Genomic DNA, 15,281 nt, shown 5'->3' on the forward strand with positions numbered 1-15,281 from the left:
AGCTTTCCTAGGGTGGGTCTCCTGGCTGCAGCTAAGACCAGGCAACAGGATTCAGCAATGACAGGGCTTCTTCTACTCCAGGGCTCCCTCACCTGGTTAATAGCAAAAAAGAAAATACAGTTCCTGCTAGCAAGGTCTATAGAAAGGAGGTGAAGGAGTCAGGCCTGCAGCTACCTCTCCTGGACAGGAGCTGGTCAGGATAACTTGGACCCTTGCATGCGGCAGGCAGGCAGGTACACAGCACAAGGCCGCTCTCTCCTCAGGGGCAGGGCTTGGTGAGGAAAGGGTTCCCCTGAAGCACAAAGAAAGCACAGGACCACTGTGAAATTTCAAGACAACTTTATCCAGACAGGCGCCTCTCAAATAGAACACAGGGAAGTTAGGCAGCAGTTACCAAAATACAGTCTTGCCAAATGATTTACAACAGAACACAACAGAAGCAGGGGATCTGTGGGCGGGGCCAGGGTGGGCCCTCTATCTCACAGGGCCTGAGTCAAGTCAGCTCATCCTGCAAGGCAGGGGCTGACCTGCAAGCAGGTATCACTTCCTCTTATCCCAAATTCATACCTCCATTTTCCCCGCCCCCATCTCTCCCCAGGGTCCTCAAGTGGGAAAGGGAGAGGTAGCATCCCTCGGATCCAGGCCCACTCCACTCCGTCTCCGGCACCAGTGGGCAGGCTGAGTCTGGGCCTCAAGGGGCCCTGGGCTTAGGGTGTCTATGGCAGTAGGAAAATGACATGGACAGGCTCTTCAGGGGTAGGCTAAAGTCCTCTGGCCAGCAGTACCCAGAGAAAATGGGCAACAGCAGGTAAACCAGCCAGGAGGTGGGGTCCTCTGAACCCACGGCAGACCCCACCCTCCTACCCAGCCCCTGCCCACATTGGGGGTCAGGACCACTGAGACGCTGGTCAGGACAGTGGGCGCTCTCAGCAGTGTGGCAAGCTCAGAGCAGGGCTCCCAAGGACCATACCACACTGGTTCAAAACTCATAGATGACACCATCCCAGCAGGAGCTTCCATGGGGGCTGGAAGGCAGACTGGAACATAACACTCGGACCCAAGGGATTCAGAACTTCTTGGGCCCATCTCCTGGGCTGCTCCAGCCTGTTTCCATGACTTGGGCTGTGAGTGGGCCTCCTGCCAGGTGGCAGGGCACAGCTTAGACCAAACCCTTGGCCTCCCTCCCCCATGCAGCTGCCTCTGACCAAGAAGGAACTAGCAAGCCTATGCTGGCCAGACCATAGGTGGGGTGCTGGGAATCCTCGGGGCCGGCTGGCACCCACTTCTGGTGCCCATGGGAGAGACCCACTTGTTCAGATGCATAGGCCTCAGGCGGTTCAAGGCAGTCTTGCAGCCAGAGAGGCAAATAAAAATCAGTTTTGAGAGACCACAGCACCTGCTGCTTTGATCGTGATGTTCAAGGCAAGTTGCAAGTCAAGGCAAGAGTCCCAGAGGCCCTGGGAAGCTCAGTCCACCTGTTTGATCTTCCCCTGATGATGGACACTCCCAGCTGACCATCCAAACACCAGGAAAACATCCCCCTTTCCTGGGCTCAGTTCCTAGTCTACTTGCTGGTACGACCTCAACCCACACACTCCCTGCCCACAGTGCAGCTCCTTCCAAATCCTCCCACAAGCCACCTTTGTGGGACTTGGAAGCTGCTTAGGATGAGTCCTGCCCTCTGTGGGAAGCCAATCCTAGCAGAAAGGTAAGCTAGACAACAGTCTCAGAATCTGAGACCCAGTGACTGTTCCCCCCGCCCCAGGCCTTGGGCCTGAAGTGGGGGCCTGCCTGTGGCCACTGTGGTGGGCCCAGGAGAGGCTTTCCCAAGAGTCTTCAAACTCCACCCACCCCAGCCCTAGCATCAGGGACTCCCCACCCCCCACTGGAGTGTTAATATCATTAATGTACAAATAAAATCCAAAGATATACCAAAGATCGAGAAACAGCTGGCTCGACCTCCCTCCCACAGAGCCTTCCCAGGGTTAGCTGAAAAAGAGCTCTTTGGCATCTACAGAGCCAGTCGGAGTTTATGGTTTCATTTGCCCAAAAATACACCTTTGGGGACCTCAAATTCTTTCCAAGAATCACTACCACACATATGAATTTGAACATTCGCCACCCTTCCACCATCCGTTTCTCCCAGGAACTTCAAAATAAAAATGGCCAGTCTGCCCCCACTCTGGCTCCTTGTCTATGGCTGTCTCTTCTTTTCCAGGGGCTGCAGTTCTGAGGTGAATGATGGTGCCGTTCCAGCACTGGGCCTCTGGCAGGCTGCATCACATGATGGCACAGCATGAGTTTTGTTTCCGGGCCTTGGAAAAAAACAAAGAGGAGCTGAGAAGGAGGACTGACGAAGTCAGGGAAGCCCCAATCCTGGCAGGCATGGCAGAGGGAGCTCCACAGGACACAGCCAGCCAGAGAAACTAGCACTAGAACAGGGTGGGGGTGGAGGCCTTGAGGAAAGCTGTCCACAAGTGGTTCCCATCACCAAGCATAAGGCGGGCCCTGACTTCCAAAACTAGTCTGGGATCCTTTTTTCCTTTCTTTCCTCCCACCCCATTAATGCTATCAAAAAGTGAGTAAAATTCCTACAGTTAGGCCAGGTACAAACAAAGGACCAATAATACAAATGAGATTGGCAGAGTATCTTAACTTTGCCCCACTCTTGTCTTCAAACAATGCTATCTGATCACCACGGTGGTGTTTCTTCCTAGAAGATGGTCCTGAGGACAACAGATGTGGTTCCCACTTGGGATGTGGTTTGTGGGGACCACTGTTGCCACCTTCTCTCCTGCTTTCTGGTCACAGACTATCTTCCTAATCCCACCTAGCCATCTCCCTCCAATGTGTACATGAAAGCAAATGTGTGTGGACAGACCAAGTAAATTTGTCCCTATGACTGTCCACCCATGGGCCAACAGTGCCATCTCCACATAGGAAGACATGAGCACTGACCTGAGAGAAAGCGGCAGTCAGCAGCACCCATCCTTGTCAACTAAATATTTTCTGTCAAAGGGAAATTAAAAGCTTAAGAACCTCTTCAGGAAGGCTGAATTGCTTGCATCTTAAAGACTTATGTCTCCTCAGCAGAAAGAGGAATAAGACTCAACAGTAAATCTCTGATGATTAGAACTTGAACCAGCCTTCCTGGACTGGGGGTAGGAGTTCAGAAATCAGCCGAGCAGCAGAGGGCAGAGCAGAGGCAGGAGTGGAACAAGGCTTCGGCCTGCATCGACTCCAACAGCGCCCAAGTGAACTGCCTTCAACCACCTGGGCCTGAGGCGCTCACCTTAGGCTCTTGCTGCACAAGGAATCATCCACCATGATTCAATAGTCTAAGAAAGACCTGTTCATAGTGGAGAGTGCCAGAAGCAGCAAGCTGCAACTGCTCTCTAGAGGGAACACCCAGGAGGCAGCAGGTGCTGGGTACTCACAGTTTTATAGAAGGCTTTAGACTGCGTTCCCAGCACCTCAGATTTGGACACCAAGTCATCTAGCTTCTCACCTCGCTCTAACAGAGACTCCATGGTGTTGTGCTGGACAAAAGAGAAAAGAGAATCCAGCTCTGTTCAGTACGTGCTCTGACATGAGCCCCTCATATTTCAGTCATGGGGGAAAGCGCCTTACCTGGGTTCCTCTCCAACACACACAAACTTCACCTCTAGGTGTCGAGACTCGGTCCAAGAATAGTTACTGTCCAAGTGGATGGAACAGAACCTGGTGACATTCCCGTGAAATCTAGAAGATCTAACTGGGATGTAGCAGACTTCCCAAAAAGCTGTCCCCAGCACAGGCTTAGATAACCAGCACTCCAGGAAAACTAATATATATACACACACACACATTTATATATACATTTGTGTGTGTGTGTGTGCACGCACATGTGCGTGTGCATGGAGCTTTGGAAAAAAGAGTAGCTGGGCATTATATGATTGTACTGGGTTGGATAGTGACCCGCACTGCACCCCCCAACCCCAACCGCACTCCAGAAATTAACATCCCCAGAATCTCTGAATGTGACCTTATTTAGAAATAGGGTCTTGGCAGATGTAACTAGTTAGGAAGAGGTAATACTGGATTAGGGTGGCATCTAATTCCATGACTAATGTCCTGGTAAGAAATGGAAACACACACAGAGAAGGTCACGTGACAGCAGAGGCAGAGCCTGGAGTGATGCACCTCTAATCCAAGGAACGCCAAGGACAGTCAGCAGCCACCAGAGGCTGGAGAGAGGCCTGGGACAGACCCTCAGAGCCCCAAAAGACACCAGCCAGGCCCACAGGGCTATTTGTTAAAAGCAAATATTTGAGGGTTTCTGTTGACAGCAGCCGCAGGAAACAAAGGCGGTGGGAAATGGCTACTGAGCACTTGATGTGAGGCAAGTCCAAACTGAGCAGCGCTCTGAGTACAGACACACCAGATTTCAGATGCAAACTCACGCGTGCTTCATTAATGAGTTTTATACTGAGAAAAAATAAGTTTTATACCGATTACATGTTGGAAAAATTGTATTTAGATATATTGGGTTAAGTAAAATATATAATTAAATTAAATTCTACCTATTTTCCTTTTATCATTTTAAAATATGGCTCCTAGAAAATTCTAAGTTACAAGGCCGGGCACGGTGGCTCACGCCTGTAATCCCAGCACTTTGGGAGATCGAGACCATCCTGGCTAACACGGTGAAACCCCGTCTCTACTAAAAATACAAAAAATTAGCTGGGCGTAGTGGCGGGCGCCTGTAGTCCCAGCTACTTGGGAGGCTGAGGCAGGAGAATAGCGTGAACCTGGGAGGCGGAGCTTGCAGCGAGCCGAGATTGCGCCACTGCACTCCAGCCTGGGCGACAGAGCGAGGCTCCGTCTCAAAAAAAAAAGAAAAAAAAAATTCTAAGCTACGTACATGCCCCAAATATATACGGGACAGCACTATGACAGAACATGTCCTGCCTTCCAAATGGGCTATGTCCTAAATGTCATCACTACAAACTCTGACTTAGGAAATAAAAACACTGACCCCATGGGAAGGGGTCTAGAGATGGAGGCCTCACAAGAGCCAGCAGGGCTGCCAGGGCTCTCGGGAAGCAGCAGCTCACTTCCCTCCCCAGATGGCCACTGCTGCAGCAGCTGGATGCACACATGAAGCGCCATAGAACAAGGAGCCAGCAAGAATGTCCTTCATCCCTACGCACAGCTGAGCGACTCAAATTTTTAACACAAAAAGTTAACTGATTCAGATATGCCTATCAATCACCTAGATTTTACAACTGCAGCTAGATGAGACTGGGTGAATAGGACTCATCCACTCCCCACCGTGGGGAGAGGAGGAACAGTGGGTGTCCCAGGTGTCATGGTACTCAGACCAGGACTTGAGCAACAGAAAGAAGAGACGGCTTGAGGAGAAAACGGAGAAATGCCACCTAAGTGGTAAGAAAGCTCACAAGGTTTCAAAAGACATAGATACCATGAGACTTTCACATCTATCGTTCATTCCAAAGCCACGTTATTTGGAGTGCAGTCAGCAGACCTGCGTTTGAAGCCCCTGGGATGCTTTTTATAAAATGCAGGTTCCCAGGCTCCATCCCAGGCCAACAACTCCAACCCCAGGAGAGATGCTGATGTACGCACTAAAGTTATGCCTGTGTAAATGGTAAGGCTTTGTATGTGGGCTTCAATCCACTCCAGGTATCTATCAACTGCTGAGCATGGTATAAACTAGGCACTGTATCATGAGCAGGATGGAAAGATGTCCCAGTGCTCATACGCTGGTCAGGGAGACATGTAAACAAGCAGTGACAAAACTGTGACATCTGATCTGAAAGGCCCAACCTTCAGGTGCCTGTGTGTGAGCTGGGCAGGAAAGGGTATAAGAGAGAACAGGGCCCAGTCAGGAGACTGTGAGTTAGTTTGCACTTTATCCTGGGACAGATCTGAGAACCCTGGGGCTGAAGGGTTCTAAGCTGTGCAGATCAATGACTACCGTCTGGTGGACAGACTGGAGATGAGCAGGAAGCAAGGGGACAACTTAGAGGCAAAGGCTGTAAGAGACAAACCTGAGAAAAACAGATGGCTGCTTACATTCCACTTGTATGCAAAAATTAAAAAAAAAAAAAAAAAAAGAGTTGAAGCAGCAGTTACAAATCAGGAGATTTCAGCTCACAATGCAGGGTTCTGGCTCTTTTCAAAGGGGCCTATGTGACAACCCTGGGCTCACATTCCAGAAGCTGCCCTGTGGTCAGTGCACTGTGCTTCAATCTGTTCACCTTCAATGCAAACGCTGCAAGGGGAGGCACCTGTGGGGTGTGAAGGCACCTGAAACCCTAACAAATGCACCAGGGTGGGAATCCAGGTCTTCAGAAGCCAAACCCTAGGAACCCAGTAAATGCTCAGACAGGCAGTAGCCATGAGGACGGGGGACTTGAGGGTTCCACTGGTTCCCAGCTTGGTCCCCTAGAAACAATGGGTGCCATTAACCAAGACAAGGGTATAGCAGAGACAGTCTGATGCCCGGGGTGGGGGAAGGGGTGGGCAATCCCACTTTCTGGACAGTGCCGTGGTTACTATTCTATTAAAACGAGGATGGATCTGTGCATGCCTGGCCAGTGGCAAATCGCACCCCCGTCTCAGTTCTTGGGCTTGCTCTCCATCTTCCTGCTTACCAGAATGATTTTGGTCTCGTCTAGTTCGGCCTGCACTTTAGTCATGGGATCAGCTTCTCGTGGGTTCTAGGAAAGAGTGAAAAATAATAAAGTCAGGACTGGAGTGGCTACCTGGAAACAAAGCCTAAAACTGAGGACGCTGGACAAACTTTCACAGGTTAAAAACCATAGCGTGGGCCAGGCACAGTGGCTCACGCCTATAATCCCAGCACTTTGGGAGGCCGAGGCGGGTGGATCACCGGACATCAAGAGTTCAAAACCAGCCTGACCAACATGGTGAACCTCTGTCTCTACTAAAAATACAAAAATTAGCTGGGCGTGGTAGCACATGCCTATAATCCCAGCTACTCGGGAGGCTGAGGCAGGAGAATCGCTTGAACCCAGGAGGCGTAGGTTGCAGTGAGCCGAGATTGAGCCACTGCTCTCCAGCCTAACCCACAGCCTGTTTAACATGTAACAGAAATCCAAAGCCTGCCTAGAGCTTGGGTTCCCAGGTCTGAAGGTAGATTCTTTGTTTTCCAAACAGAAGGCTTGGGAGAGGACACCAGCATCAGAAGCTGTCAGAAGTAATTAGACCAGAACTATCGGGGCAGTTGGCTTTTTCAGTTTCACATGGATTCTGGGCCACATGGTGTCTGCTGAAGCTTCCTTTAACCCTACCTGGTATCTACTGAGGTGACCATCCAGGGCTGGGTAATGGATTGTAGCAGGGGATCCTACTGGCCAGTCTATCCTGTCAACTTGCTTGGAGAATTCATCTAGTACCTGCAAGACAAAGGAGACTCAACAAGCCTCCCACTGTACACTCACCAGTGGTCTCAATGACAGGGCTTCACCCCTGAGCACCTCACCCTGAATGAGGCTCCTTGGCCCTCACAGCCCAGGAAGGAGGAATGAGGGGGACATATAATGGCAACAGAGAAAATCTAGGCTAAAGTTCTTTCTAAATTTTTATCATTAAAACATATCCTAAATATTCTGAGAATCAAAAGTATGCCCAGCCCAAGATGAACCTCACCTGGGGAGTAATAAAGGTATTTGAATTTTAAACTACAGATTTCCAGAAAAAAAGGGCACTGGCCCTCTAATTTTCCAAAGCAATTTTTTAAAAAAGAGAATTAGGTCCCCTGGATTTAAGAAACCACCAGATTCCATGTGTTTGGAGGTATTTTGGTGCTCTGGGGTATAGGATGAAGCCTCTGACTTCAAAGAGTTAATATTAGTAATTAGCACCGTACACACAAAAAATTAAAGAATGCTTAGGTGCTAAGCTCTGTGGTGCAACTGACTGACATCAAGGTAGAGGGATGCAGCAACTGCAGGAGGCAATGTGGAGAGTGAAGGCATTCAAGAGGGAGACTCCTTGAGCAGAAGCACAGGGGGTGAGAACACAAGGCACAGCTGTCTCCGAGGGTCCCATCCCAGAGAAGAGATGTCATGACTCAGTGGCCTAGACCCAGGTCACATGAGGGACAGCACCGGGGAGGAAACCCATACAGGGATGCCAAATTGTCTCTTGGGTTGCAGGGAAGGGGGCTGAAAAATGTGTTGACTTTGGACACATCATTTCATCCCTTATGCCTCAGGCACTGCCATCACCCCCTGTCCCAGTCCATAAATGTGCCCATTCATCATCCAAGTCCAGTAGAGGCAAATAAAAAACTCACCTTCTCCAGCAAGGTAAAGGCCACCCGGGATGGGTATTCATTGTCAGCAATGACCACACCTGCAAGACTATCATTCCGGACATAGACGTGGCACAGATAGTCTAAGGAGACGAGATCAGACACATGGATGCTGACATAAGGGCTTCAGACTTCTTTTAATCCCCCCAAATCAAAGCACCACAATGTTAGACCAAATGAAGCCACTCTGAAGCTCAATAGCTCTGGGCAAGTCTTGTGGAGAGGCTTGGCAGCACAGCCCAATGGGCGACACACAGGAGCTTGGCCCAACACCTGCTTTAGGACCAGTAAATACCCAGAGGCCCAGTATGCAAAGCCAGGGCTTAAAGAAACAGCCAGTGGTGCAGAAAATACACCCTAGACAACATGGCCCCAGGAGCATTTCCAAGTGTATTCCTTAAGCTCGGGTCAGACTAAGCTATATCTTGGGGATTCGGAGCCCTTGGGGCTCTGTGCTGCTCCCAAACTTAGGGAACCCTGGACAAGCCAAGAGGCCTCTACTTTCTTAAAAAATCCTTTCAGAGCAGCCAAAAGACAGGAAATTACCCCTCAGGGCCTCAGTCTTCCATATTATAGCAACCTGCTGGGTTTGCTCCACTCTGGTGGGTGACTGGGAGTAGGGGTGTTAGTCTAGAAAAAGATTAGCCACTGCCAGCTAAGGCCTCCAGAGCACTGTGCTAAAATCCTCATATGATTGAAAGGTACAGTTGTCAGGTCTTCTGCAAAATATTCACAATCCACAGGATTGTTCATTTTCATCACTTTGAAAGGATTCAGAGTTGATATAGCTAACCATATCCCCAAGGAAAGAGAAATGTAAGGATTACAGCTTACAAATAAGAACCTTCTTGTCCTTAAGGATCTGACCCAGAAGATTCCAATGCTAAACAACAGAAAAACAAATAAAAGAGGAGGGAATGATGGTGAGCCCCTGAAATCAGAAAAGAGCAGAGATAAATAAGAACAAGAATGAGGAGGAGGAAGAGGACAGGGGGTTGTCACCAATGCTCTCCAGATTTTGTATACCATGCCCAATTAAGATTCAAACACGGGGTCAAAGTACATACCCTCCAAAGAAACTGAGAACCTGGTCAGTGGCGGAATTGTCTTTAAGTAATAAACATGGGAAGGGCAGGCACAGTTTGAAGGAAAACAGAGCAAGAACACTGAAATATTTGTGATGTGATTTCACTTCTATGATGTTAACAGCACAGAGATCCCACATAAAGTGTATATATTCAATCCTGCCTGTATCATGACTGACATTTAGATCAATTCAGTAACTCTATGTCACGTGACTTGAGGTTAGCATAAGTGTGAGATGATCTTTGTCCCCACCTGATGAAACTCATGTAACTCTTTCCTGATCTGTCTGTATAATATACACATCTAAATAAATGCCTAAACCTGAATTATCAGAAAGAAAAAATAGTTTTTTCAGATTCCTAGTCAAAAAATCTACGATGCACAGAATGCATATAGTACCTCAACAGTGCTAGCTGGAAATCCTTTTCTGAGGGGTCTGCAACTCTGGAGAGGATAGGGAAGAATACGATATGAAGGCTGCTTACTGCTCCAAAAGAATCCGACCCTAATCTTAAATGAGTCTAAGTTCGAGGGCAATTTTATCTGGGAAGCTCAGACTTCAAAAGTGGGCACAGAATTCTGCATAAATAGGAAAAGGAAGAGGGGGGAAAGAGAGAACAAGCTAGAGGAGGAGTAGGGTCCCAATGAAAGGAGACAGCTGGGTGCTATGTGAGGTGACGCATGGCAGCCAGGCCAGCACACACACAGAAGTTGGAGGGTCTTCTTACCTTGTTCTTTGACAGAAGCTCTAGTGCCTTTCGATGAGCGCTCCACAATCAGTTGACTCGTGAAGGTCATGAATTCCTGAACACTAAGAAATACAAAATGTATTTATTGCCCACTTCTTATCACCTTGTCCCCAACACAGTGGAAAGTGACCTCTGGGCTTATACATTAAGTAGACATTGCTTCTTGGTTTCATTCCTTTCCCTCTCATCCCTAGTAACAAACACTCTATAAATGAGCACAAATACTGATAATTATGAATCATCATCACCATGAAAGCTCCATCTGTTTGCTACCTAGCTCACCAAAACAGGTGAATTTTCTGGGGGTTTTTCCACAGGATACAGTCAATTTTACATTTTGGTGAGTGCATAATTTGGAATGCAATGGGAAAACAAGAGGAAAGTCCTGCTCTCAGGGTCCCAATAACTTCCAAGAAGCAGGACAAATAAGAACTGCACTAGAAAAATAGTGTGCAAAAACTGTCAGGCAGAAATGCACAACCATTTATGGCTGTGTCCACATGACAGACCCTCGCAATGCCACATACACCCATAGTGAGTGCTGGCTCAGGTCTGCTGGGGCTCGTCCACAGAACGAGTGCAAGGCACTCTGGATGGAATAAAAGGAAAACTGCTTATCCAAGACAAAGAAGTGGGAAATGGCTCATACAAAGGGTGAAAGGGAGAAGGTCCATCATGGGCTCAACAGAGAGATCTATCCAGAACAGAACAGTCACAGGAGATGGTACAGCCAGAGGAAGAGGTGCTGACAAGGAGCCTCCAACTGGGGATGTGATATAAAGGGCAACCAGGGCCATCAGAGCAGGGTGCTCAAATAGGAGTCTGCAGCAGGCTCCAGCAGAGCTATGTAGTAACTGAAGGCCTGACTCTGGGCCTGTGTGCTGTGCCTCCACAATAAAAAAAATCAAGATTTGTGCAACAGTTAAACGAGCTAATACATGTAAAGCACTTGGAACAATGCCTGCACACACAGTATTACTTGTTAATATCTTGAGGGGCTGAAGTGATCAAAATAACCCCTCAGAAAAGACCTCAAACAAGGAAGGCTTTGCAGTAAACCTAAAGAGACAGGATTTGAGATACGGCTATAAAGAGACAAAGGAAGAACTGCATTGTGACAGCATGTATACAAAGGCCAAAAAAGCTGGGAAACTACTTTTTCAAGTTTGGGATCTGGTAATTATAGGGCACAAAGGACGTAAGTAGAGGTCTTATAAGAAAACAAGCTCAGGCCGGACGTGGTGGCTCAAGCCTGTAATCCTAGCACTTTGGGAGGCCAAGGCAGGCGGATCACTTGAGCTCAGGAGTTCGAGACCAGCCTGGCTAACATGGTAAAACCCCATCTCTACTAAAAATACAAAAATTAGCCAGGCGTGGTGGTGCATGCCTGTAATCCCAGCTACTTGGAAGGCTGAGGCAGGAGAATCCCTTGAACCCAGGAGGTGGAGGCTGCAGTGAGCTGACATTGTGCTGCTGCACTCCAGCCTGGGTGACAGAGCAAGACTCCATCTAAAATAAAACAAATAAATAAATAAATCAGCTGGGACATGTGTTGTTTTAAGACATATTAGTAGAGATGTCCCTTTAGTGTTGTAGCTGTTAGTCATTGGAAACTAGTGTGGGTATCCCAAGCAGGTGAGGTATAAGTCCTACAAGTGAAATCTCTGAGAATCTTAAGTACTAATGGGAAGGAAAAAGGAAAAAGAATCAGAGCCAAGTTGGCACCAAAAGTTCCATCTGAGAAAAGAAACAACACAGAGCAGTGAATGTAGGCCATGGTAAAGACTGCAAAGACCAAGAACCCCAAGAAGGAGCTAAAAGATAACACAGCAATTCCACTTCTGGGTAAATACCAAAAAAATGCGAGCAGGGTCTTGAGATATTTGTACATCCATGTTCATAGCAGTATCATTCACAATGACTGAAATGTGGAAGCAACTCAGGTGTCCACTGACAGATGAACAGATAAACAAAATGTAGTGAATAATACAATGGATTATTCAGCCTTAAAAAGGAAAGAAATTAGGCCGGGCGCGGTGGCTCATGCTTGTAATCCCAGCACTTTGGGAGGCTGAGGCGGGCGGATCACGAGGTCAGGAGATCGAGACCACGGTGAAACCCCGTCTCTATTAAAAATACAAAAAAAAAAAATTAGCCGGGCGTGGTGGCGGGCGCCTGTAGTCCCAGCTACTGGGAGAGGCTGAGGCAGGAGAATGGCGTGAACCCGGGAGGCGGAGCTTGCAGTGAGCCGAGATTGCGCCACTGCACTCCAGCCTGGGCGACAGAGCGAGACTCCGTCTCAAAAAAAAAAAGGAAAGAAATTCTGATATATATGCAACAAGATGCATGTGCCTTGAGGACATTATGCTACATGAAATAAGCCAGACATACAAAAACTATATGATTCCATTTATCTAAGGTCGCCAGAAAAGTCAAAATCACAGAGACAAATTAGAATGGCGGTTGCCATGGGCTGGGGGAGAAGGGAATGGGGAGTTGGTGTTTAATAGACACGAATTTGATAAAAAGGAGTTCTGGAGACGATTGACAGTGATGGCTGCACAACATTATCAATCTATTTCGTATCAATGCACTCACTACACGCTTAAAGATAGTGAAGATAAATTTTGTGTGCCATTTTACCAGAATTAAAAATATATTTTTAAAAGAACTCAAAGGAGCAGAAAGTTTCAACAAAATAACTTTTTTTTTTTTTTTTACATCCAGCAAGTCCTTGGCAAAGAACTCTCATCAAGAACCAGCTGCACTGAAGCAGGGAAAACAGAATCCAAACGGCAGATTCCATCAGATTTTGAGACAAGATGACCATAGATACCGACCACGTAGGGTCCTTCTTCTTTCGTGCCTGAGTCACCCCAATCCCTCCCACGAATGGTCTGGAAGTGTCTGTGTTACTTCTAACACGTTCCAGCAATTAAAGCACCCCAGAAACAAGTAAAAGCCTGTAAGCCCTACAGATCCCATGCTTCATTTGAATCTTCCGTGTGGAATCCTTTTGTACCACTAGTGTCCAACTAAAAAGCGTTAAACGTGGCTTTCAGTTCTAGCTGGTTGTGATATAACCTCTTGGTACCTCTGTGACTTCACCCATTAAAAACAAACAAAAAAAAGTATATCAATATCTCTCATACTGAATTGTTGGGTAGCCCCGCAAGAAAATCAAAATATGGCTCTCAAGATGCGGCACCCAAGCTCCCAGAGTCAGAATCACTGGGTGGGAGGTGTTGGTCTAAAATATAAATACCGAGGCCTCAATCTACTAATTCAGAACATCTTGGCATGAAGCTTGGAAATCTGCACTACTTCACAGTCCCCTTAAAATTTTTACACGACAGAAATTTGAAAAACACCGAGTAGCGAACTATATTCTAGAATGGTATAAGCTCTTTAAGAGAGAATGTTGGTTCCTCAAAGGTACGGTCCACCGCCAGATTCCATTATAGGAGACCAAGCCCGGACCGCAGATCCCGGGCCCTCCCCACTCCGCCTCGCCCCGCCCCTGACTCGGACCCCAGCCTTCTCAGATCCCGGGCACTCGGCCACCCCGCCCTGCCCCTACCCTCCGGCCTCCTCGACCCTCCCCTGATCCCTCCCCCGACCCCAGGCCCACTTCGACTCGGACCCCCACCCTAGTCCTCTCCGCCCGACCGCCACGGCCCACCAGCCTGTGCTGCTCACCTGGATCTCTGGAAAAAGCTGAAGGAAGACACATCGTACGCGGCTTTGAGCAGCACCACCTTGGCCTCGCCTTTGTAGAGGACGCTGAGGCTGTACAGCTTCATGGCTCTGCGCCCTCAGGCCGCCCGCCTGCCCAGCCGCGGGACCCGTTCTCAGGGAGCAGCGCGGCCGCCGCCCCTCGGGACCGCCGCCGCCTACCGGCCTCTCAGCAACCGGCTGCTGACGGGGCCACCGCCGGCTTCCTCCTCCTGGCTAGCAATCCACTTCCGGATCCGGTCAGCCTGGTTGTGGGGTCTCATACCCCGGATGCAGAAAGGTGAGGCCGGAAGTATAATGCAGCGAGGAGGGGGATGCCACGCCTCGCATGAGCACGGCCCCTCCCTGCACGCCAGGTGAAGTCGGGCGCTCGGCGGGATACTGTACTGTCCTGTGATGGGTGGTGCTGGGCCTCCCAGAGCGGCCTGAACCCTTCTTCTTTTTTTTGTTTTCCTTTCTTTTTTTAAAGTAAACACTTTTTTTTTATACTTTAAGTTTTAGGGTACATATGCACAACGTGCAGGTTTGTTACATATGTATACGTGTGCCATGTTGGTGTGCTGCACCCATTAACTCGTCATTTAGCACTAGGTATATCTCCTAATGCTATCCCTCCCCCCTCCCCCCACCCCACAACAGTCCCCGGTGTGTGATGTTCCCCTTCCTATGTCCATGTGTTCTCATTGTTCAATTCCCACCTATGAGTGAGAACATGCGGTGTTTGGTTTTTTGTCCTTGTGATAGTTTGCTGAGAATGATGGTTTCGAGCTTCATCCATGTCCCTACAAAGGACATGAACTCATCATTTTTTATGGCTGCGTAGTATTCCATGGTATATATGTGCCACATCTTAGGAAGAGCTGGTACCATTCCTTCTGAAACTATTCCAATCAATAGAAAAAGAGGGAATCCTCCCTAACTCATTTTATGAAGCCATCATCATCCTGATACCAAAGCCTGGCAAGAGACACAACCAAAAAAGAGAATTTTAGACCAATATCCTTGACGAACATTGAAGCAAAAATCCTCAATAAAATACTGGCAAACCGAATCCAGCAACATATCAAAAAGCTTATCCACCATGATCAAGTGGGCTTCATCCCTGGGATGCAAGCCTGGTTCAACATACGCAAATCAATAAACGTAATCCAGCATATAAACAGAACCAAAGACAAAAACCACATGATTATCTCAATAGATGCAGAAAAGGCCTTTGACAAAATTCAACAACCCTTCATGCTAAAAACTCTCAATAAATTAGGTATTGATGGGACATATCTCAAAATAATAAGAGCTATCTATGACAAACCCACAGCCAATATCATACCGAATGGGCAAAAACTGGAAGCATTGCCTTTGAAAACTGG

General features: G+C 48.1%; 1 protein-coding gene across 2 annotated transcripts; it reads right to left on the reverse strand.

Annotated features, from left to right (window-relative positions):
* Positions 1-322: 322 nt before the first annotated feature.
* On the reverse strand, positions 323-14,186 carry YKT6 (YKT6 v-SNARE homolog). Of its 2 annotated transcripts, XM_055293272.2 has the most exons (7): positions 13,879-14,186; positions 10,159-10,241; positions 8,327-8,427; positions 7,320-7,424; positions 6,660-6,725; positions 3,438-3,539; positions 323-2,315 (listed from the first exon to the last, which is right to left on the reverse strand). In XM_055293272.2, exons 1-7 carry the CDS (start codon positions 13,980-13,982, stop codon positions 2,280-2,282), a joined length of 597 nt encoding a protein of 198 aa, XP_055149247.1. In that variant the 5' UTR covers positions 13,983-14,186; the 3' UTR covers positions 323-2,279. The 2 variants fall into 2 exon arrangements, with proteins under 2 accessions (XP_055149247.1, XP_063465036.1); XM_063608966.1 differs by lacking the exon at positions 3,438-3,539 and having other exon boundaries at positions 13,879-14,141.
* Between the last annotated feature and the right edge of the window lie 1,095 nt (positions 14,187-15,281).

Source organism: Symphalangus syndactylus, chromosome 9 (genome assembly GCF_028878055.3).
Source record: "Symphalangus syndactylus isolate Jambi chromosome 9, NHGRI_mSymSyn1-v2.1_pri, whole genome shotgun sequence".
Taxonomy (NCBI): domain Eukaryota; kingdom Metazoa; phylum Chordata; class Mammalia; order Primates; family Hylobatidae; genus Symphalangus; species Symphalangus syndactylus.

Coding starts and splice junctions, on each gene's coding strand:
- YKT6 (XM_055293272.2), bottom strand. CDS start 13,982: ATGAAGCTGTACAGCCTCAGCGTCCTCTACAAAGGCGAGGCCAAGGTG. Junction 3,540..6,659: donor ACGAGACCAAAATCATTCTG/GTAAGCAGGAAG, acceptor TCTTTTGTCCAG/CACAACACCATGGAGTCTCT. Junction 2,316..3,437: donor CTAAAGCCTTCTATAAAACT/GTGAGTACCCAG, acceptor TTTTTTTCCAAG/GCCCGGAAACAAAACTCATG.